Source organism: Marmota monax, unplaced genomic scaffold (genome assembly GCF_021218885.2).
Source record: "Marmota monax isolate L192 unplaced genomic scaffold, Marmota_monax_Labrador192_F-V1.1 WCK01_AAM20220418_F8-fsc00203, whole genome shotgun sequence".
Lineage (NCBI taxonomy): Eukaryota > Metazoa > Chordata > Mammalia > Rodentia > Sciuridae > Marmota > Marmota monax.
The window spans coordinates 2,481,731-2,504,514 of record NW_026694787.1 but is presented as its reverse complement, the minus strand read 5'-3'; the positions used below and the strand labels follow the sequence as shown (position 1 = coordinate 2,504,514).

The 22,784-nt window shown below is 38.8% G+C and overlaps 1 protein-coding gene across 7 annotated transcripts in view; it reads right to left on the bottom strand.

Moving 5' to 3' along the window:
- Positions 1-3,006: 3,006 nt before the first annotated feature.
- Adgrg2 (adhesion G protein-coupled receptor G2) overlaps positions 3,007-22,784 on the bottom strand; it is a 111,022-nt gene continuing 91,244 nt past the window's right edge. For all 7 annotated transcript variants that reach the window (XM_046425850.2, XM_046425851.2, XM_058573084.1 and 4 more), the window contains 13 exons: positions 21,279-21,444; positions 20,934-21,090; positions 20,526-20,669; positions 19,813-19,935; positions 19,145-19,190; positions 18,928-19,031; positions 17,587-17,708; positions 16,026-16,294; positions 12,801-12,900; positions 11,989-12,272; positions 8,788-8,889; positions 7,664-7,816; positions 3,007-4,723 (listed from right to left, as the gene is read on the bottom strand). In XM_046425850.2, coding sequence (XP_046281806.1) covers positions 4,539-4,723; positions 7,664-7,816; positions 8,788-8,889; positions 11,989-12,272; positions 12,801-12,900; positions 16,026-16,294; positions 17,587-17,708; positions 18,928-19,031; positions 19,145-19,190; positions 19,813-19,935; positions 20,526-20,669; positions 20,934-21,090; positions 21,279-21,444 — 1,955 coding nt within the window. In that variant the 3' untranslated portion in view covers positions 3,007-4,538. The remainder of the gene's footprint in view (positions 4,724-7,663; positions 7,817-8,787; positions 8,890-11,988; positions 12,273-12,800; positions 12,901-16,025; positions 16,295-17,586; positions 17,709-18,927; positions 19,032-19,144; positions 19,191-19,812; positions 19,936-20,525; positions 20,670-20,933; positions 21,091-21,278; positions 21,445-22,784) is intronic.

Here is a 22,784-nt window from a genome sequence, read left to right as displayed (position 1 = left end):
GGGGATATTGCCACTTACCTCACAGCGTGATTGAAAATCCAGAACATTTAGCACAAGCCTGGCTCAGAAAAGCCCATCATTAAAAAAAAAAAAAAAAATCATTTGGCAATAATGTATTGCCTTTGTATGTTTTCAAGTGTGGAAGAGGCATGCTTTCCTACTTGGGTTATAAAGTATTCATTAAAATAGTCTGATATCAAGCCTGATGTGGTGATGCAGGCCTGTTATCTTAGAGGCTCAAGAGGCTGAGGCAGGAGGATTGTGAGTAAACAGCCAGCCTCAACAACTTAGTGAAGCTCTAAGCAACTTAGCAAGACCCTGTCAAAAGAAAATAATAATAATAATAATAAAGGGCTTGGGGGTGTGGCTCAGTGGTAAAACACCCCTGGGTTCAATTCCGGGTACTAAAAAAAAAAAGAAAGAAAGAAAAGAAACAGTCTGATATCTCCTACCATGTCTGGTAAAGTGTTGGGCACGTGGTTGGAGCTCAATTAGTGTTGACAATGAATGATTGAAAATCAGTCCTACATCAGCAGAGACCCCTATGTTTAGTTATCCAAGTTCACATCAGATATTCCAGAACAAATCTGTAGCTTTACTCTGCCACTCAACTAAAGCACCCAAGGAGCCACTCATACTTTTTTAAAAATATCTGCTCTTAAGTTATGCAGCAATGTATGTAGATACACAGAATGCTATGGTCCAGAGAGTAATGCTAGACATTAAATTAAAATTAAATCTCTTTTGCAATCTTAATATGTACTCTTTTAATATTTTATTCGTTGTTGATGGACCTTTATTTATTTATATGTGGTGCTGAGAATCTAACCCAGTGCCTCACACATGCTAGGCAAACACTCTACCACTGAGCCACAACCTCAGCCCCTTAACATGTACTCTTACTAGATTTTCATGCATTCTTCTGTAACAAAAGCTGGGATCATTTCTTCTTTTTATTATGACTTTTGTTCACATTGGATGCTTCTTAGGAATCCATTTTACAGATCAGGGTCCAAGATAGAAACTAATGTTTCTCTTGGAGGGTTCAGGTCTTTAACTCTAAATAAAAGCACTCACTCCATCTTTGACCCAGAGAGGTTCAATTCTGAATCAATTTACTAAAAATAACTATTTTTTCAAATTTAGTTATTTCTACAACAATTTAGTTGACTGGGGATCATTTTATTTCTCATTACAGTAGTTTTTAAAAGAATGTTGAATTTTTCTGTACTACAACTTCCTGTAGCTAGTTTGAGACTAAGAGGCAAGGAGAGGAAGTCCCAGGGAGTATAAGATTTCTTCAAGTGAGGTATATATTTATTAAATATATTTAAAAGAATATATTCTGGGGCTAGGAATATAGCTCAGTAGTAGAGCACTTGCAAGGCTCTGGGTTTGATCCCCAGAATATATATGCTCGATATTCTAGAAGAATAAATATTCTGTTTTTATCTGCAAACTTTGAGGGGGGGTGGGGGGTGGTAAATAGGGATTGAATGCAAGTGCTTAATCACTGAGTTACATCCCAGCTCTTTCTTTTCTTATTTTCATTTTTTTTCAGTTGTTGATGGACCTTTGTTCTATTTATTTATTTATTTATATACAGTGCTGAGAATCGAACCCAGTGCCTCACACATGCTAGACAAGCACTATGCCACTGAGTTACAACTCCAGCCCCTTATTTTTCTATTTTGAGACAGTCTCACTAAGTTGCTTAGGGCGAAAGTGCTCTGACTTCTTGATGCTGTATCTCAAGAATGAGGTGAAAAATAATAACATGATAAGACTTCTTCACATTTAAGATTATGTTCTTATGTCCACTTAGTTTTTCCTTTTTCCTGTCTTTCCAACTCCAACTGCAGCAGCGAGATGAGACAGAAACAAATTAATTGCCCTTTAATACGGTTATGGAGACAAAAAGACCAAACAAGCCCACTTAGTGAATTGGTCATTCAGTAAATTAGATCTTCATTGACATCATCTTTAACAAACTGACGCCTCCTAGTTGACCTTGTTAGACGTAAGTGGAGCAGTTTTACCATTTGTGAGGAGAATAATCACAATGGTGCTCATTACAGTCAACAGAGTTCCTGTGTGGGATTAATGACTACAGTGTGTTTTGGGAAACAATTTCTCCAATGTTCTGAGGAAATACTTCTTCAAAGACTGGCAACTGCTCTGACACTCTCTGCCTCCTAATATGGGCAACACCTCTGTTTTCTTACAATAGATTGTGGGACCAATTTTAAACCCAAAACAGGACGCTGCTTGGGAACATTTTCTATCTTGCCCTGTTATCTCTCTGAATTAAGAGAGAGAGAGGGAGAGAGAGAGAAGAAAATTTGGCTTAAGAACCACAGCTAGATGTAAAACATAATACGAAAAATAAGGTGGGGGGGACTAAAGGACATGGACATTGCACCTCCTTTCTTTTGGGAGATTGATTAGTGAAGTCTCATCCTGCTCCTGATTAGTTTAGTGCTTGGCCTCTGTGGAGGCTGAGGATCTTGGAAGCAGATGAGGCCAGCTTCCCCGCTTTGTGGCTTCAGCATGCTAACTTACAACCCTTCCTGAAATCCTACTGTTTGATGCTGAGGAAATAGACACTTGGATGGGAATCTGAACTGGGTCTCATAAATTGCCTAGAGGTCAATGGCAACAAATATTAAAGAGAAACTCTTGTAGTAGTATGTTTTCTGTTTTGTGATGCTGGAGATTGGATCTATGGCCTCACACATGCTAGGCAAGTGCTCTCCCACTGAGCCACATCTCCAGCTCTGAAGAGAAACTCTTGAAAGAGTAACCGAAAAAGAGAAAAGAAGACTACAGAAACTAATCTCATGTGACAGGACAACCCTTGCTCTAATTTCTCATCCCCAGGGTGCTTGCTGTTTCCCCAAAGATATGACTATTGTGTTGGTCTTCATCAGGCATGTCTTACTACTCCCATGCCCTGTTGCCAGGGAAAGAAATTGCAAAAGGTTTTTCTTTGTAAAAGTCACCAAATTTAAAGGACTTAACTAAATTTATTTAGTTCATTTTAACATTGTTTGTTGATTTTAACACATAAATACAAGACAATTAAATAAATCAGAGAAGAAATACTGCAAAGACAAATCAGCACTCAGAAATGTCTTATTACCATGGTTAATCTGGGATACAACATTCACTTGAAATATATGCAAGGGAGCCTTAGTGAAAGATCTAACTAAAGGGTTTTGAAATGTTCCTAGTAAGGACATACTTGAGTTACTGCTCAAGCAGGTATAGGTGGAAAGTAGGAAAGACTATAGCAATCAGGGTTTGATACAAATAGAAACAACAGTATCACGGGATAGTTCACTGTTTTCAGTAGCCGCTCCCCCTTGTCACTATACACTCTTTAAGACTTGACACATTTTAAAAAATAATTAGAAATCTGGCTGGGCCAGAGTGTACCAGTGGTAACAATCAACAATGTACCATGCAGTTGCCTTTTAAAGAACAGCAATATGATTTGTTTTCCTTATATATCTCTCTTTTCAAAAGTAATCCTACTCTGTTCCCCTCTTCTGAAAGGCTCTGGGGACTTGAGATGTGGCAGTGTATGTATCTCCTCCACATTCACAATCTTCCCCATATATGGTCTAGATTAGAGTTTCTTCCCTTTCTGTGACCAAGGTATTAAGCTTAACATCTTGGTGCAGATTCCATAATCTGATAATGTGGCCTGGGGATGGGTACTGGCACTGGATGTCATGTATGGTTGTACAGGTCATACCTTGTATAAAGATGTCCCCAATAATATGACTAGGACTAAAACGTGACCCCACTCTGCTTGCCAAACCAGGCTGTATCTTCCCAGGGAGGTACCTTTTTCTAACTCACTCAAAGGCACTGTATGAGCTAATTGTGGAACTGTCTGATTAGAGTCTGGCTGCATCATTATTATTTCTTGATTTCAATGAAGTTTCTGTATTTCACATCCATATAATCTCCAAAAGGAGCTTTAGAATTCACTGAATCAGTAAGGATTTTCTGAGTTATCACATTAGACAAAACAATAAAACCATGATTCTACAAAAGAATAAATCTACATAGTAGAAAATAAATACAAAAAAAGGTAGAAGTAAGATTTCTGACACGTGGGTCCCTAGAATTTAGCTTATATACAACAAAGGCATGCACAACTAAACTCACCAAAAGTCTGAAGTCAACAGTTGCTTTCTAGGATGTTATCAAAGATAACTTAGCCTCTTTAAAATGTAGCTGGAAATTAACTACGTTTTTGTTTATACAAGTCTTATTCTCACTGTGTTGTTTAAAACCAACCTTCTTTTAAAATGAAGGTTCGGAAACCAAATTGCTAATGTCTAAAGGTCACAATAATGTCTTGGTTTCCCCTTCCAATAGTAACCATCGCCTTTCATTAGCTTATGTTCCTCCAGAGGTTGCTGAGTATAAAATAAGTTGATTTTCATACATCTCACATTGTGTAAAAGGTAAAATTGGACATTTCACACCATCAAGCATCATGCTTTGATTTTAGAAAAAAGGAATCACATTTGTTCAATAAAGTGTAAGCTTCCCCTCTTTGAAGTCCTTCTGAGAGCCATACGGCTTTTACCATTGCAGGAATCGTCTTTGTCATTAAACATGTGCTGTTTTCCAGTAAGATCATGAAGGCACACATCTCCATTCTGAACACTGAAAGAAACCCCATTCCTCTCTGTAGAAGCATTACCTGTATAAAGAAAAACAAAGTGGGTATGATGAAGTACCCACAGAAAGCATTTAAAAACAAATGTAAACACTTTAAATATGCACACATGAAACAGCTTTTAAAAATATTTGATATATATTTATTTTATTTTTCATTCTATCCCTTTCCTAAGGGCAAAGTAAGCACAACAAATTGGAGATTGATTCAGAAATGAGTTTCCTATGACAGCTTTCTTTTTAATGAAATGGCCAAAATATGAAGCAAAGCAAGGTATTTATTTATTTGTTTATTTATTTATTTTGGTACTGGGGATTGAACCCAGGGGTGCTTTATCACTGAGCTACATCTCCAGCCCTTTTTAAAATTTTGAGATAGGGCCTTGCTAAGTTGCTGAAGCTGGCCTTGAACTTGCAATTCTCCTGCCTTAGCCTCCAAAGTCTCTGGGATCACAGGTGTGTGCCACAGCACCCAGCCAATATATTTTATTTTAGGCCCCTTTTCTAACTCTGATCAAAAACATACTGACTTCAAGAACATATAAGATAGCCTAAGGCAATATTTTGATCTCCCCCAAAAGTTAAGACTAACAGAGATCCCCATATATACCCTTAAAGGTTCCTGCTTCTCTAAGATTCCTATAAAATGAAACTTTGTACTAGCAGAGAAAGTTAGAGCAACCAACCATAACAGTCATGGCAAGAAGAAATCTCTGACCATCTTCTAAGCCAGCCTCTCTGTCTAAATTGAGATAGAACTCATTCCCAATAGAAAACCATAGATTCCAATCTAAGATGCCAGGCAGGGAGCAGCTGAGCATTCAGTGACACCTATACATTGGACCCAGGTCTCTGGGACCCCAAGTAGGCCCCAGATTGTAGGGCTACATAGCTTCCAAGAACTTATAGCTACTTGGCACCATCCTTCTGAATGCTATACCATTGGGAGACTGTGTAGGAAGTGGAATAAAAAGCCCATTTGTTAGTTGGTGATGTAATCATAACAACAGTAATTATATCAGCACTGAGCACTTGATAAATATTATCTCATAACTCTATGGGATAGATACTCTATGGGATATTATTATGCTCATTTCAAAGATGATGGAATTAGGTTTGTGGAAATTAAGTGCTCTGCCCAAAGTTCCATGGCTCAGAAGGGATGAAATCAACATGCCAGGATGTTGCTTCCACACTGTGAGCTTGTGACTCTGTGATATGATTTATCTAAGGCAGCTTAGAACTGAAATATGTCACATTCATGCAGACAAGGTGGTGGATCTGGTTAATGCAGCCCCATCTGTGCCACAGCTCAAACAGGGCATGTGACTGTCTGAGGCAGCTGTTCTGACTTAGGCATTTTGGTCTGAGGACATTTTGGTGCAGGAACAATTTGTCCCAGTATAATAAACAAACGATTCAGCTGCTAGTGTCTCTTTTAAAATTGCCAATTCCATTCCTCATCCATTCCTGAACCTAATGTGAGGACTGACAAATCAGGGATATTCATCTGGCAGACTTATTAGGTAGTCTGAAACAGCCATTCTGGTGGCCTTAAAATGTACCCCTTCCTCACTGTCAGGCATCAAAAATAGCTGTGTCAAGCAGCTGTGTCAAATGTGCTACTTCTGTCAAATTTGATTCCCCAAAGAATGACAATACATTGATAGGGCTAGGCAGGTGAAGCTTCATCTCTGAGCTCTCTGTAGAATATGGAAAACTCTGGTTATGGATGAAGAATGCCAAACACAGGCAATTTTAAGACTTCTGGATGACCCAGCCCATTTTTCGATTTCTCGCTTTTCAACTTGCTCTCTCACAATAAGTTATTAACCAACCTTGATTCCCACTGCCTCTACTCCGTTTGCCTACATTGAATCATTCCTGATATAGCTATTTGGCATAGAGCCCAGACCTTTTCTTCTGGTATTGACAGAAGATCCAAGGCCACATGGCAGCAGTTTCTCGTCTTTTATATAAGGAGTTCTTAACCAAGGGCAAGTTTATCCCCCAGGGGATATTTGGCAGTGTCTGGGGATGTTTTTGGTTGCCACAAATGAGGGTACGGCACTACTGGCTCCACTAGGTAGAGGCCAGGGATGCTGCTTTCAATATCCTGCAATTCCACAAAACAGAATTACCCAGCCCCAAATATCTCCTGTACCTGAGGTTGAGAAACTGATTTCAAGGCATCCTATTGTATTTTTAAAGTCTGAACAAACCACCAGGGCTCCCCAACCCTCAGGAGACTGGAAAACCATTTGGTAAATGTATGAACTTTCTCACAAATTTATTTGAATTAGTCATGAAAAGAACTAACACCCTTAAACAGTGAATAAAGATAAATTCTCCATGGAAGGAGAAAGTATATTGGCAGAACTTAGGTTTTTATAAAATGCAAAAGATAATATTAAGAAGCAGAAGAAGGCAAGCTTTTATGAGTAATGAACAGCCCAGTCTCATGAAAGAAAGAAAGTGTAATGAAGTTTTAGCTAGAAATGTCAGACTTAATGAGTGCAGGAGGCACAGTAGCAATAATCTGTTCATATACTGATGACATATATGGTCACCAATACTGGTCACAATTCATCTTTTAGTATCTGATATATTTGTGGGGATTTGGGTGCTGTCACAAGGCAGTCACACTGTGGGAAAGAATTAACAAACATGAAAAGTGAAAAACAGGAAGGTTTAAAAGTGTTGAAGATGTGTACGATTATAGATGTAATAAAAATTAATATAGTCTCAAGGACTATTTTAGGTACTGCTCTCATAGAGCACAGTACTGAAGTCTTTGGGCGATATTTGGATAAATAAACTTCTCTTTTATGTAAGGGAACCCCATTTTGATCCACTAGTCATATATGTAATTATTCAGTTTGCTTTGCAAAAATACCACTAAAGGATAAAACTACTTAAAAAAATAAATACTAGCTTGAGAAATACTATATTGAGACATACATACCATTCCCGCTTGCGTGTACTGAGCAATCGTTATTCACTAGCAGTGTGGTGGAGTTAGTGGAGTTACTGCTTGACTGTAAGGAATTTGAAGAGCTGGATACTCCTTGGTTTACAGTCTGCTTCTTTAAACCATTAGTAGCAGTTTTACTCCAGTCTACAGCAGAATAAGCATTACAGAAAAACAGGGCCTATGTTGAAGCTCAAATGCAAGAGACAGATCACAGTGTAACAAGTTCTAGCAACAGATTTCTCACTTTGAGATCTTATAGAGAAGTCACACATTTCACAAGCTGGTGTGATAAAAGATTTTTTTTCATTTAGACTATTTACATTTGTCCTTTAAATGACTGTCTGGTTAAAAGTAAACTATATTCTCCTGGAACTAAAAGCCAAGCTCATTTGATTGTGTCTATAAATAACTACTGAATTAGGTACTAATTCAAAGCCTCACACTGTCTTCACAAGAACAGGAATCAACTGTGTTGTGATGTCTAATTCTTCTTGAATCCATAGAAATGACTGGCCTATGTGTATTGCCATTTCCTGAGAACAGACTCTAGTGCTCCTCACCCCCAACCCAGGTACGGAAAGGATGATATTCACACAAAAGGAATCTTGCTTTTTAAAACAGTACTTAATTTTTCTCATTTTTAAGAAAATCTACCACCCAACAGAGCATATGCAAAAATAACTTCTAAATAACCAAATGTGTGACAAAGCTTATATACAAAGTTTGGCCTGCTAACAAATAAAGTGACTGACAACTAGGACCTGTGGAGAAAGAGTTGAGTCAACCCTTAAAAAGTTATGAAGGAAAATATTAAAAATTACTTTGGGAAATGAAAAACATGAACTCAACAGGAAATAAATTCTAAAAATGTCACTGTTGCTTCCTTCATTCAAGAAGCAGCCAGTCCACTAATTCTATTGCTTGTAAAATTCCCAAACACCACTATTCACTAGGTTTTCCCCCTAATGTTCACAATCCATAGGCTTCTGTTGCACAGGTTCTGTTTTTTGATTTTCAGATCCAAGGGCCCCTTAGCAATGATTGCTTTGGAGTTTAATTTATACATCCTTTCCTTGAGATTTAAGAGGAAGAGAAAAAGTAAGGTTAATTTTTACCAGAATTTTCAGCCAGCCGGAACTTTCCACAACAAAGATAGCGCCTCCATTGCTTCCTGACATTCTCTTTTGCTACACAGTAAAAGATGAATATGAAAAATCCTAAAGGGGGAAAACAGAAAAACAAACCATAACATAATAAATTTCAAATAAGACCTGAATATCATGAGCTTACTTTGCAAAAAAATAAAATCTTTGGCAGCTATAGGCAAAGTGAAATTTTACACATTTACTAAAAAAGTCCTAAGTTCAAGGCTTGCTATGGAAAGGCACCCAGAGAATGCCCCTCATTTTAAAAAATTTTTGTAAGATAAAAAATACTTATTGGCTGGGCCTGGTGGTGCAAGCTTGTAATCTCAGCGATTGGGAGACTAAGGCAGGAGGATCGCAAGTTCAAAACCAGCCTCAGCAACTTAGCAAGGCCCTAAGCAATTTATCAAGACTGTGTCTCAAGCATAAAAAAATAAAAATAAAAAGGCTGGGGATGTAGCTCAGTGGTTGAGCTCCCCTGGGTTAAATCCCCAGTAACAACAACAACAACAACAAAACCCAAAAATATATAAAAACAATGATAACTTCACATTTCCAAAATTAAGTTCACTGTCTCTCCTCTCACATTCTGTCATTGGCCTTCCCTGACTTGGTAGTATAAGCCATCCACCTTGGTGGGTCCTTGGCTCCTACCTCTCCCTCCCTCTGGATTCATAATCCATCTCCAAGTTTTTTCAAATGTCATCTCCTTCACAGTCTCACATTCTTCTCTCAGGCCCACTGTCAGGTCTTTGCTTGGCCTTTTCCCAATGTGCCTGCCTGGGTGGTACACCCAGTGCACTCATTAACTATCTTCCTGCTGCCCACCAACCTGCTTAAGGACATTCTCCAGGGATGTCTCAGCAAGAAGAGCAAACTGAAGATTTGAAGGGGCCCTCAGACTCCACCTCCATCCCCAGTTATGCAGGCCAAGGCTCCTCACACCTCTCTCTCTGCCACACCCCAAGGCTCTGGCCAATAATATTTGCTGAATGTTTGGATGAATTATGAGGTGCTCTCTCTCTCCACAACCCTTTTGAAATACACAATCTTTTTGAAATACACAATCTTTTGAAATACCAGATTTTCTTCTAATAGGGTACACATGCCCACCCTCAAGACTGCTGTCTGAATATTGTATCCTTTCCTCAAAGTGTCACCCTGGGAGGCCACCCTTGGTTGCATTAGGGGGAAAACAACATGTGTCAGAGAGGTCAAAATGGAGATGCACACAGCCCAAATCAGAACCTATGCATAGCTCTCTTTAATCAACTCAAAAGCACTGTGAATTAGGCATTAGTTCTCTTTTATAGAAGAAGCAGAAAATGTTTTCTATTCATTCAAACTCAAATAAGAAGATTTTCTGGAGAAATACAGAAAAACAGGTAGGTTCATTTTCCACATTAAACGTGAGGGTGGATACCTAGTTTTTTGTGTTAATGATTAATGTGATTTGGGCATATAAACTGTTTGTCTTAAAGTATATACTATTTAAGTATGCCATTGTTAGCAAATAAAATTTTTCTCAAAACCCTTAGAAATAATTTGCTCTTCTCTACTGTTGTTTTTGTTTTGGTATTTAATACCATGTAATGTGATACCTGGATATACCAATTTGGAGACTGGTATATTACAGATAAAATTAACAACCATATGTAACCAATAAGCATATTTGGGGCTTCCTCCAAATAAAATAAGAACTAATGACCAAATCAGATATCTGAATTCATATCAGGGTGGGATTTCTTTTTTCGGATTCTTTTTTCAGTCCTAGGGGTTGAACTCAGGGCCTTGAGAAATGCTAGCCAAGCATTCTACCACTGAGCTACATCCCCAACCTATTTTATTTTATTTTTTAAAATTTTGAGACAGGGTCTCACTAAATTGCCATGTTAGCCTTGAAATTGTGATTCTCCTGCTTCAGCCTCCCCAGTTGGGATTACAGGTGTGTACCACCACTCTGGTTCTGGGTGGGATTTCTTTGAAAACCAGCAAAATGATCTATTGCCTGATGGAACTACGTGAGGGTGCTAGGGGAGCTAAAAGCAACAGGAAAACAAGCAGATGAGAGACTGCAATGAGAATCTCAAGCAAGGATTTGGAATAAAAGGAAGCCAAGGGACAGTGAATTATTGTTATTGTATGTAAACCTATTAGCCTGCTGGGCTTTTAATGCCAAAGCACTTCCATTAAAAATTAACAGCTGACAAGTGTTTTATAACAGTACTCTAAAAAAATTAGTCATTTGCTTTCATAAAGAATACAACTATGGGGGTGGGATTGTGGCTCAGCTGTAGAGCAGTTGCCTAGCACATGTGAGGCACTGGTTTCAATCCCCAGCACCACATAAAAATAAATAAAAGGAAATGTGTCCATCTACAACTAAAAAAAAAAATTAAAAAAAAAAAGTATACAACTATGGGGCTGAAGCTGGAGCCCAATGGCAGAGTGCTTCCTAGCATGTGCAAGGCACTGGGTTCAAAGCTGTTGTTAAATATGATTAGCACCATATTTAACAACAGCCAAACAAACAAACAAAATAAAGACAATCTAAAAATACAAAAACTTAAAAAAAATACAACTATGAGGGTTCCAAAAGGAACATTTGTTGAGTTTCATTAACAAATGGAAAGCTCAGAAGGGAAAGGCAACATGCAGAGCCTGCCCCTTTCGTGCTGCAGAGTCAGCTCAGTAACTTCTAAGGATTAGCCTCTGGGAAGACTGTTGCCACTTGGGTCTGTTTATTCCCTTTCCATTTATCATCTGATGTCTCCAAATCAAATGCTGGCCTAGGTTGAAGTGGCCAGCCTTCCTATGGACATGTATAGTATGTGTGCTTTTATGGTTCTACTTCAATAAATTAGTTTAAAAGGGAAAAAAATAAAAAAGGAAACAAGAAAGTGAAGGAAGAGTAATTGGCTCTCTCAGAAGAGTTCCTGGCAGGTTTCTCTCTCCAAGGAGATAACAATGGATAAAGAGGAAAAAAGCACAATTTCTTGAATTTAGTGAACACTTTTCTTCCAAGAATCTCAAAGCTCTTCTTCTCAGCAATAAATCTTAACAATGAATGTATTTTAAACCACTAAGCTACTTTGCATATACTCTTTTAGTAGTGATATTTTATTATACAACTGGGATCATTCAGCTCGTATTTAATGGTGTAGAGCTTACCCTGTAAGGTGTTAAAGATGGCAAAGAGATACATGAAGGTGATGTTAACTGGTCCCCAGGCAAAGAAGGCAAAGCCCCAAGTAATTCCCAGTAAAAATGTGAGGCCAGCAATACTCCTGAGGTCTTGAATACTGGTTTTTCGCTGGGCTCCCAGTTGTTTCTTCTTTTTAATTCGACAGAGCTGAACCAGGACGACAATGAACATGCTGATGTTCAGCAAAAATATCACACAGAAATATCCCACAACTGTAATATAGAATACTGCATTGCTGTTGATCCAGCAACTGGAATTTGGGGGGGGGGGAGAAAAAGGGGAAATCACATTACTATGATGAAATAGTGTTCTACATGATACACTGAGTCTATAATGTATCACTAAAACATTTTCTACAGGAGGAAAAAAATGATAAAGCCGCTGTTGTCCACAACCATTTATGGCTCTTAAGGACAAGAATCTATCTTAGGACACTTGGTGATTAAAAATATTTTCAAAAAATATTTTTAGACATTCAGGATTTCACCCTTGCAAACTCTAGCAATTCTATTTCATGAGCTTTATTAATATAATGTGTTTCATTTTTATGAGAGGCTAATAAAATATTTCCAATATAGTTTTTCCTAATTCATTAGTTAAATAATTGCATCTCCAACTACCTTATCTCATTACATATGACAGTGAAGGCTGTTGTTAAATATGATTAGATTTTATTATGATGACAGCTGGAGTTGATATGCTGATTAGATCCTCCATTTTCTTGGAGAATTTTATTTTCTAGTTTACTTAACAATACCTCAGGGAATTTTGTACTCACAAGTCATCTGGTGAGCCATTAGGGAATTTTCCATAGGATCCAAGCCCGTAATTATGTGGGGATATAATCAGGACAATAGCTACAACCACAGCTGGTACCCCTGGAAGATGGGAAACATTGGTCACACATACTTTTAACAACCAAAGGTGGTGAGAAAAAAAGACTAAAGATCATTCCATTTACTTCTTGTGGCATGGTAGAGACTGGTTATTCACCAAATGAGTTTCTTTTTCTCTTTGACACATGGATAGACCCTCTCAGCCTCCCTGGCAGCCAGGTGTGCATGGCCATGATAGGGAACGGACAGATGGAAGTGGTAGGAACATGAGGTTAGGGGATTAGTTCTATAAATGGGGCCCACTGTGCTGATCCCACACACTTTTACTTTTAAAAAGCTATTTACTTGTAGCCCTGTCTGGCTTAAGCTGACAAGATATGTTACATTCCTTAGCAAACTACCTGTTATCTGCAGGAGAAATTCAGGCCCTGAAATGCTGATAAGAAGAACACAAGTTTGGGGGACTTTTGTGACCTTTACACAGATCAGATCCCAGAACTCAGGGAGATAAGGATAATTCCCCCAACCATAAAATCTGTAAGAATAGGTTCCAGTTAGAACTGGTCAGCAGAGGCCAAAGTGATCTAAAGTTGCCTTGGCAGTAAGGACTTGAAGGTCTGATGTCATCTGCTGTCAGTCAAAAGTCAAAAGGTGAATCTGGGCGGGACTCTCTGGAAACTTCCCTGGGATCTCCAATAAATCTGGAGAGCTGGAGAGTCATGCTGTTCCTCTCCTCTCTGAGACTACCCACTCTCTCCCTTGAGAGTGTTCCCTTTCTCCTTTCCTATCCCTTCTAATAAACCTATAACTGTAGTGACTTGTCTTAAATCTTTCTGACTTGATCCCTAGAATTGGAGTTTAAAAGGGGGGGGTGCTTTCTGCTGCCTCAGTTTCCTGTAAGTCCCCAATCCTGTAACACCACATGACTAAGTTTTGGTCAGTGGGATTTGGTCAGAAGTGATAAATTCCACTCCAGGTCTGCCCTTGTGAGATCTTTTACTCTCTTTTCCCCAAAACTCAGAGTAACCTTGGAAGCACCATTTCCAGGAAGTCTTCATCATCTTGGATCCCTGAAAAACTGCAAGACCAGAAACTCTTCTACTCCTTGTAACTGGACCATGTATAAGCAGGAGATAATCATCTGAGATTTCAAGGCTTATCTGTTATAGCAATGAGTGTTACCCTTAACTTACACATGACTGGAATGTAAATTTAAGAGTAAGCAATTCCTGGTGAATCATTCATAATGAAACCAAAATCCTGATTCTTTTTTTTTTTTTTTTTTTGTGGTGCATGGAGATTGAACCCAGGGCCTTGTACATGTGAGGCAAGTACTCTACCAAAATCCCTATCCCCCCAAATCCTGATTATTTAGAACCCAGCGTATCCTAGCTGATATGGGAGAGGTGGCTGCCACTATTATTGGCTCTCTCAAGGGCTTATGAGTTTAAGAAGAGGAAAATGAGAAGTTCCTATAAGTTTAAAATGGTTTCTGGCTGGGAAAGAGGGCTTCTCATCCCTCTAGATCATTACCCACCTGCTCTATGCCACCACCTCACCTATATATATAGACCAACCAGCCATCTAACTCAAGGCTCAGAGAAATAAAAAAACAATTGCTTTCACAGACTGGCTGGAATGCCTGGTACAATGTAATATTTCATTTAAATCCTTCGTATTTGAACCTTCTAATGATATTGACATATGATAATTTCCTAAGAAAGATGTTTTCCTAAAAATACAATAATGGAAGGTTGGGGATATAACTCAGTGGCAAAGCATTTGTCTAGCATGCACAAGGCCCTAGGTTTATCCCCAACACCACAAAATAAATTAAATAAAATAAATTAAAATCAAATCGTGATAGTAGGGCAGCTTGTTCTTCACAAGGGCGTCTGACCTTTAAGCTTTCTCTAAAGAAGACAGAATCTGTGCCCAATATCCAGAACAGGGACTTATCTTTCTGGGGCAAGTTAGGGGAAAAGGTTGTTTTATTTTTCTTCACAAAGAATGACAGGCAGGGTGATAAGGATGATGAAAGGTTTGCACTCCTGGCGTGTAGGGACTGTTGAGCCTGAAGAAGAGGGAGTCTGCAGGGCGGTGGCAGCTGTAATATAGTAGAAGGGGCCTGCACAAGGAATCAGAAAGGCAGGCTTGGCTGACTTCTAGCCTTCTGAATTGGGGATAAATCACACTGGCATTTTGAGCCAGTTTCTTCACCTGGAGTTGACAAAAACTGCCTTAAGTACCCCACAGGCTTGATTTTAATAAGGTGACTTATGTGAAAATGCCTTGAAAAATTGGGCATTATACTACTTGTGAATAATCCAAAGGATTCCTGGGCAGAAGAGGTATCAGATGATGATGATGATGATGATTATGATGATGATGATGATGATTTTGTCTTGACAGCAAAACCATTGGTAAATGTCTCCAGGGAGCCAAGTGAACTTAATGGGAAAACGGAACTGAAGAGCTTTGGAAAGTGATCATTGGCTGCTTTGTAAGATAATGAGCTCCCCAATAATGGAAGTGTTCAAGCAGCAGTTGGATTATCTTTAGTCAAGGAAAATCAGGTGGATTTGAGGAGGCATCTGCATTGGGTTAGGATTTGAAGAAGCCCTACAAGATCTTGGGGAAGTCTAAGGCTTTGTGACCCACCACCAATAGGTAACATGATCTCAAATATTGTGCCAGTATGGCAATGAAGTTACATTGGTTTACGTGTACATCCTTTTACTCTGCCCTTTGGAGTACATCATTCTCATACATGTGTCTGGTATGTGGGAGGTATAAATCAGAACAAGACTAGCCAAGAGCTCAGGGATGGAGAATTTGGCCTCATTACCACAAACATTTTTAATTTATTGAGCACATTCTGGTACCTTCTAGCACTTTCTGTGTTAGCTCAAATTCAGTTGCTGGAGGTACAACAAGGATTCATGGTCCAACCTCAAAGAGTTCTACATTCATAATAAATCTAGAGGAAATACCATGTCCTAGAAAAATATTACACAAGGTAGCTCTGCGGACAGTGCAGCCTGTAGGAATAGAAAGCTGTTTTAGAAACTTGCCAAATGTGATCTGCTTCATCATGTTTCTACCTTAATAAAAATCAAAACACTAGAGAAAATGTACAGGGCATATGAAAGCAAATTTATACGTACCCCAGCCAACAATGCAGAATTTAAGGATGTATTTTCGGATATAAGTATTGAACACTTTGACAAGAGCCAGGTACATATGGAATGCTTCTAGGCCCATCCATGTGAATGAGACCAAGAGAAAATAATGAAGGAATACAGCTACTGAGATGCAGAGGCCTTTTGTGTTATAAAGAGCAATCCATGAGTCCAAGAGAAATATTAGGTTCAGCAGGAGCAGAGCAGTACATAGCTGGATGAGGATTTTGGAAGGGTAATCCCTCCGGATCTTTCTAAAAGGAAAGGGCAAGAAAAGGTTAACATTACATTTTGCCAACCCTTGCATAAGCATATTTGACAGGCTATCTATGAGTTCTAGGCAGTTTATTTTTATTCTTTGGTAAATGTCTAAGATATGTATAAATTTTCTCTGTCTCTGAGTGGGTGTATGTATGGGGGACTTTAAAATCAGCAACAAAGGAAAAATCTTAACCAAATCATCTATGGTAACCATATGGAAAATTTGTGTATGGATTTCTGTGGGACTTTTTACATGCTGACTGTTGACCCATACTTTTAAATAGTTTGTAGTAGATTCTACTGACTACCCACCCCATATTTCCCAAACTACTTCTAGAAGCATTGCTGCTCCTTCTCATGTAATAGACTACTAAATTCAGATCTTCAAAATGTAGCCAGATTCCCATATTATCCTAGGTTATTAATTAAAATGAGGTCATGGAAAGAGTTTAAACTATAGCTAAATGTAATGGCATAGGAAAATACAGCTAATTGATGACATGTACATGTTTATATGTGCAAAATTAGAACTGGTGAAATCATTCTGAGTAATGGCTGGCTTTATGGTAATTTAGTCTCACTAAGAATATTTCCAAAGGTCCACCAGAAGATCTGTAGTCACAGCTGGACCCTAAATTTGGCACTGAAAATAAATTTGTACATTTCCTGATCAGTGTCCAAAATCTAAATCCCAGAATCTACATATTGTTTCAATTAGCTAATATAACAAGAATGCCTAGTTCTTTATTTTTCAATAGAATTTGTTAGAATTTTCCCCAAAAAGTGACTAGAGGAACCTTTCTGGTGAGCCAAGAGAAGCCATTTTTTGGAATGTCATTCCTGTTTTGACTTACAAAGCCACACCCACCAAGTATCTATTTTTTTTTTCCAGTGAGGTTTTTTACACCCTTTTTCATTATCTCTAAACCAGTTAATATATTTAATCTTTTATGCTTGTTCAGTATAATTTAGAAGCTTAATTTACTCATAGTTATTCTGTTTCATGTGTTGCTGTAGCCTATTTCAGACTATAAGGTCTTGGATTTCAGGGTGTGTCCCCATCTTTCATTTCACACTAAATGTCGACTAGGTACCAGGCATCACTCTGGGGTACAGAGACAATTATGCTGCAATCCTTGCCTTTACTGAACTTGAAGACTTGTGGGAGGAAGCAAGCAGAGAAGCCAGGGCAGGGCAGGTTGAGGAAAGTGCTTAATTAATACATTTTGGTGATGGAGGCGAGCATCAAGTCCTACAATCCAAATTTCCAGTTAAGGATACTCACTCAAAGGCTACGTAGGTTACAAGAGTAATTGACAGAAAAATTGATGAAAGCCCACAACCAATATATGTTATAAATGTCAGAGCCATCATTTGACCAGGCGGTAAGGATGTCCGAGATAGGTCCTGGAGAAGAAAACAATGCTTTCAATGATCAAATATTTTTATATAAACAAATGAATCATAATTTACATTTTTTGAGTGTGCTAGGTATCCATCTGTAGTCCATTGAACCAACCTATGTGGTAGGCACAATTATTATAATCAGGTAAAGACAAGGAAACTGTCATCCAGAGAGGTTAAGCAACTTGCCCAAGGTCACATAGCTAGGAAGTGGAGGAGTCACATTCAAATTCAGGTGAGCCTGACTTTAAATCCCATGTACTTGGTCACTGCATTACAATGCATGGGCAAAGCACTGGACTGGGATTCTAAAGACTGGCATTTGGCTCTTGGCTCTTACATTTCTTAATTCTATGGTTAGGGAAATGCCATGAGCTTTGATTATAATTTCAATAAAACAACAACAGTGCCCCATGCTACCTATCTTTTAGGACTGTGAAAGAGATTAAAGATTGTTTATGTCAAAATGTTTTTCAGATTTTTAAAATGCACCAGGCATAGTGCCACACACCTGTAATCCCAGCATCTTGGGAGGCTGAGGCAGGAGGATCACAAATTCAAAGCCAGCCTCAGCAATTTAGCAAGGCCCTAAGCAACTCAGCGAGACCCTCTCTAAATAAAATATAAAATAGGGCTGGGGATGTGGCTCAGTGTTTGAGTGCCCCTGAGTTCACTACCTGGTACCCCCTTCAAAAAAAATTTTTTTTAAATGCTTTGCAAACTAAACAATTTTTATTGTCCATTGTAATCTAAATTCCTTGTCTGAGTCATTTAAAGGAGAAATTTTAAATGTAAAAGTAGAGTGTGAGCCTGGCAATAGAATGTTATCCCAGAGACTCGAGAAGCTTAGGCAGGACAATTGCAATTTGGAGGCCAGCCTAGGCAACTTGGAGAGACCCTGTCTCAAAATAAAATTTAAAAAGGGCTGGGGATGTAGCTCAGGGGTAGAGCACTTGCCTATTGTATGATGTGTGAGGTCCTGGGTTCAATCCCCAGTAATGGGGAAAAAAAAGAATGTGAAAAAACGTTTGTATTCATACTCAGATATTTTCCTTTAGATGCATTTGCTTATTAGAAAAGTAATCTCATTGGTGTATAACTTTGCCATATACCATGCTATCTGCTTATCTGTTCAAGTCATACTTTAGATTAGATATCCAGATATGTTGCCCAGCTTCCCCTCAGTCCCAGAATACAAGGCCACTGAGCATGGTCATGTTACCAACAGGACCCCAAAGCTGGTAAGGTGGCTACAGGTACAGATGGTTTCATTCAGCTTCCTTTCTTTGACGGAGCAGCCATCGGATGACCAGCCTCCTCTGCCACCTGTTGGCATCAGAAAGAATATCTGTCCTATCAGCAAGGCCACAGCATCCATGACTCCCCACCTTCTCCAATCACCCACTCAGGATCTTGACAAGGTTTTGACTAGAACCTACCATTTCTGCCCAAGTCCCAAAATACACATTTCACTGTTAAGTCATCCTGCAGTAGAAAGATAAATCATAATTAATTAATTTTCTGAACTGAAAAGCAATTGGGAAAAAAATTATGGTATTTTTTATTACAGAATCTCATGCTTGATTTTGAGAGTTATTGTTTTATGTGGTCCCCACAAGAGGGAGCCCCATATAGGTCATGAATCCTCAAGCATATCAGTCATGCATAGGGATGGCCCTGGGACCTTGATAAAGCACAGTCAGACTGAGTAGACCTGGGGTGGGTCCTGAGAGCTTACATTCTAGCGAACTCCCAGGTGATGCTGATGCTTCCAGTATGCAAACCACACTGTGAATAGAGAGGTCACAGCTGAAGTTCAAAGTGAACTGAGCTGAAAGGCTATCTCATGGAGGTGAAAATCAGACCTACATGCACTGAAATTCAGCAATTGACAAGAGCTTGCATTTGCATCCATCCTTCTTGGATACTAGGTGGTCATTTACTAGGTGTGTTAAGATCCTACAGAGTAACTATGCAATTCTAGTCTCACACATGAGTCTAATGAGTTCAAGATCCTTTTTGCTGTCTTTCTCAAGTCATGTCTTATGGACATAGTTTGCATAAGGTGTTCCTAGTCAATGAGCAGCTCAGACTGGCCTCTCCTCACCTGGCTTGGATCTGTGTGCTTCAGTGTGACTGTCACATTTCTTGTCAAGTTCTTGACAGTCAGGTTTGCAACACTTGATGATATGACATAGCTGATCAGAGAAAGGTTCTCCAGAGAAGGGTCCTAGAACACCAAAGAATCAGCAAGATGACAAGGGAAAATAAAATTTGATCACAGTTTTAGAGCTAGAAGGGACACAAAAGACATTTAAACCACATTATTTTATAATAGTAGGTCAGAAATTGAGGGTCCAGGAATAAAGTGACTTTCCCAAGGGACCACAATTAGAAGCAGACCTTATTTCACTATAATGCCATAAATCCTGAGATAAATTGCATAGATTAACACAATAGGACCTCATGAATCTTCAAAGGAACATAATATTAGTCCATTTAAACTGAATGTCCCTGAGCAAGTTACTTAACCTCTCTGTGCCTCCATTGCGTAGTTTCCTCCCTCATAGCTTTGCTAGAAGGATGAGTCAACATTAGTAAATGCTTAGGGTAGTGCTTGGCAATTGGTAAATACTATGTAAGTGTCTGTTACAGTTAGTTATCATCACCAGCACCATTAGGCTATGAATAAATATAAACTGCAGAGTTGCAGCAATTCATTTGACTTGTAGCAGGTGTAGAAATATACGAGGGTTAAAAGGAATAAATCCCCCACCTCCAAATGAAATGCAAACCAAAAGCAGTGAGCAGCAACTTTACCTGAAACAGGGCAGGTGTTTCAAAAAAATTGAACTGAATCCTGGAAGCTAGCTCCACATCATTAGCTGGCAAATTACTCATCAACGATGAAGGCAGAGTAATAATGCCGATACTATTGTCAGGAGCTTGAGTTTCCAGAGAAACCTGAAAATCAAGTAAGAGATAATGAAAATGTCTGGAACTGGTATAACAAGGAGATGGAAAACATGACTAATTAAGATGGAGGGTCCTGTAAGGGCTTGATCTGTGGTACTTCTACATAAAATGGCTCCTGCTTCTCTCTTTGGTTGCTACTAAATGAAAAAGAGGATATGAAATAATGAGATGAGGACTCCAAGTGGGAAAGGAAACATGTTAAGGATACACAGAAATAGTCAAATACTTTTCCCATAAAAAATTAGATTGTACCTGCAGATTTGCAGGGTCTTGGGCCGCAAAGGTAGTTGTGTTGAAATTACTGGCATTTACTCTGATCACAGCCAGAGCCAAAGAAGGGGAGGTTAGACTTATGGTCTTGTTTGAAAAATTCAGCTGTAAGCCAATGTCATCTACAACTTTTAGCAACCTGTAAAGAGAGACGGCAGTTTAAATTTAGCACTCTCATTTTGTCTCCCCCATTCTAAGCAGAATGTAGAGAAGTCAAACGAACTTAGTCCTTGAGAGAAAAACAATTGGCTATAACTCATCATGTAAACAGCATCTTTACTATTAGAGGGTCCCCTCTTAGCACCTCTTTAGTTTGCTAAGCCATACCTTTGAGCCAGAGGGGCCAGCAAGGCGGGAGGAGAATGAAGGAGTTTGCTGACTTTGTTTATCATTTCGCCTGCAAGGTTAGGCTCCAAGCTGCCAAAGGACAGAGTCTTCTCCATCTGGGACACTTGGTTCTCAAGATCAGAAACACTGCTGGTGTTGAAAATTTCTGTATCAAAGAGGAAAATTGTTTTATGAACACATGATGGAAAGATCACTAATAAAGATAAACATAGATAAACATACAAAGACCCTGATCTGATCTGGTCAACCCGATCTTAGATAATTGCCCCAGAGAAAGAAAGCTTAGAAAAGCTTTCTTAAGAAAGCTTAGTCATGAGCCAGGCATGATTACAGCACACACCTGTAATCCCAGTAGTATATATCCATACAGTGGAATATTACTCAGTGATAAAAAGGAAATAATGACAATGCAGTCTACAACATGGGTAGATCACCAGTTTTCCAACACATTATGCTAAGTGAAAGAAGCCAAGCTCAAAAGGCCACATACTATGTGATTCTTGTCATATGACATTCTAGAAAAGTCAAAACTATAGAGAAATAGAACAGATTAGTGGTGGAGGGGCTGGGGGTAAGTGTTGGCTTCAAAGAGACCCAAGGGGACTTTAGGGGTGGTAGAAAAGTTATATATCATTTTTTTTTGAGGGGGTGGAGTACCAAGGATTGAAGTCAGGGGCACTCAACCACTGAGCCACATCTCCAGCCCTATTTTTTATTTTATTTTGAGATAGGGTCTCACTGAGTTGCTTAGTGCCTCGCTTTTGCTGAGGCTGGCTTTGAACTTGCAATCCTCCTGCTTCAACCTTCAGAGCCACTGGGATTACAGGCATGAGCCACCATATCCGGCTAAGTTATATATTTTGATTGTGATATTGGTTACATGACTATGGGTACTTATCCAACTGCACAGAACAATAAAAATTTCACTTAGCTGGGTGTGGTGGTGCACACCTATAATCCCAGCAACTTGGGAGGCTAAGATAGGAAGATGGCAAGTTTAAGACCAGCCTCAGCAATTTAGTGAGACCCAAAGCAACTTAGTGAAACCTTATCTTGAAATTTAAAAAAGGGTGGGGGGAGGGGCTGGTAACTCTGTTCAATTGTCCCTGGGTTCAATCCTCAGTACCAAAGAAAGAAAAAAATTCATTTATCCACAGAATTGGATAAATTTTACTGTACGTAAATTATATACTTCAATAAACCTAACTCAAAAATATAAAAGCGTATCAGAGTATTTAGTGTATATCACACCACTGCAAATCTACTTGCATTTAATTTATATCATGTACACAGGATTTTATGTGGGTCACTAGAAGCCCTTTTGTGAAAAAATTAAGAAATCAACAGCTAGACTCTCAGGAAGCCTAATTTTTATAGTGTATCTAATTGAGAGCTGGACTCTCAGCTAAGCCTGATTTTTATAGTCTATTTAACTGAGAATATAAACCTATCTTTAACAGCAAAAAAGTCTCTTCATTTTGCCAC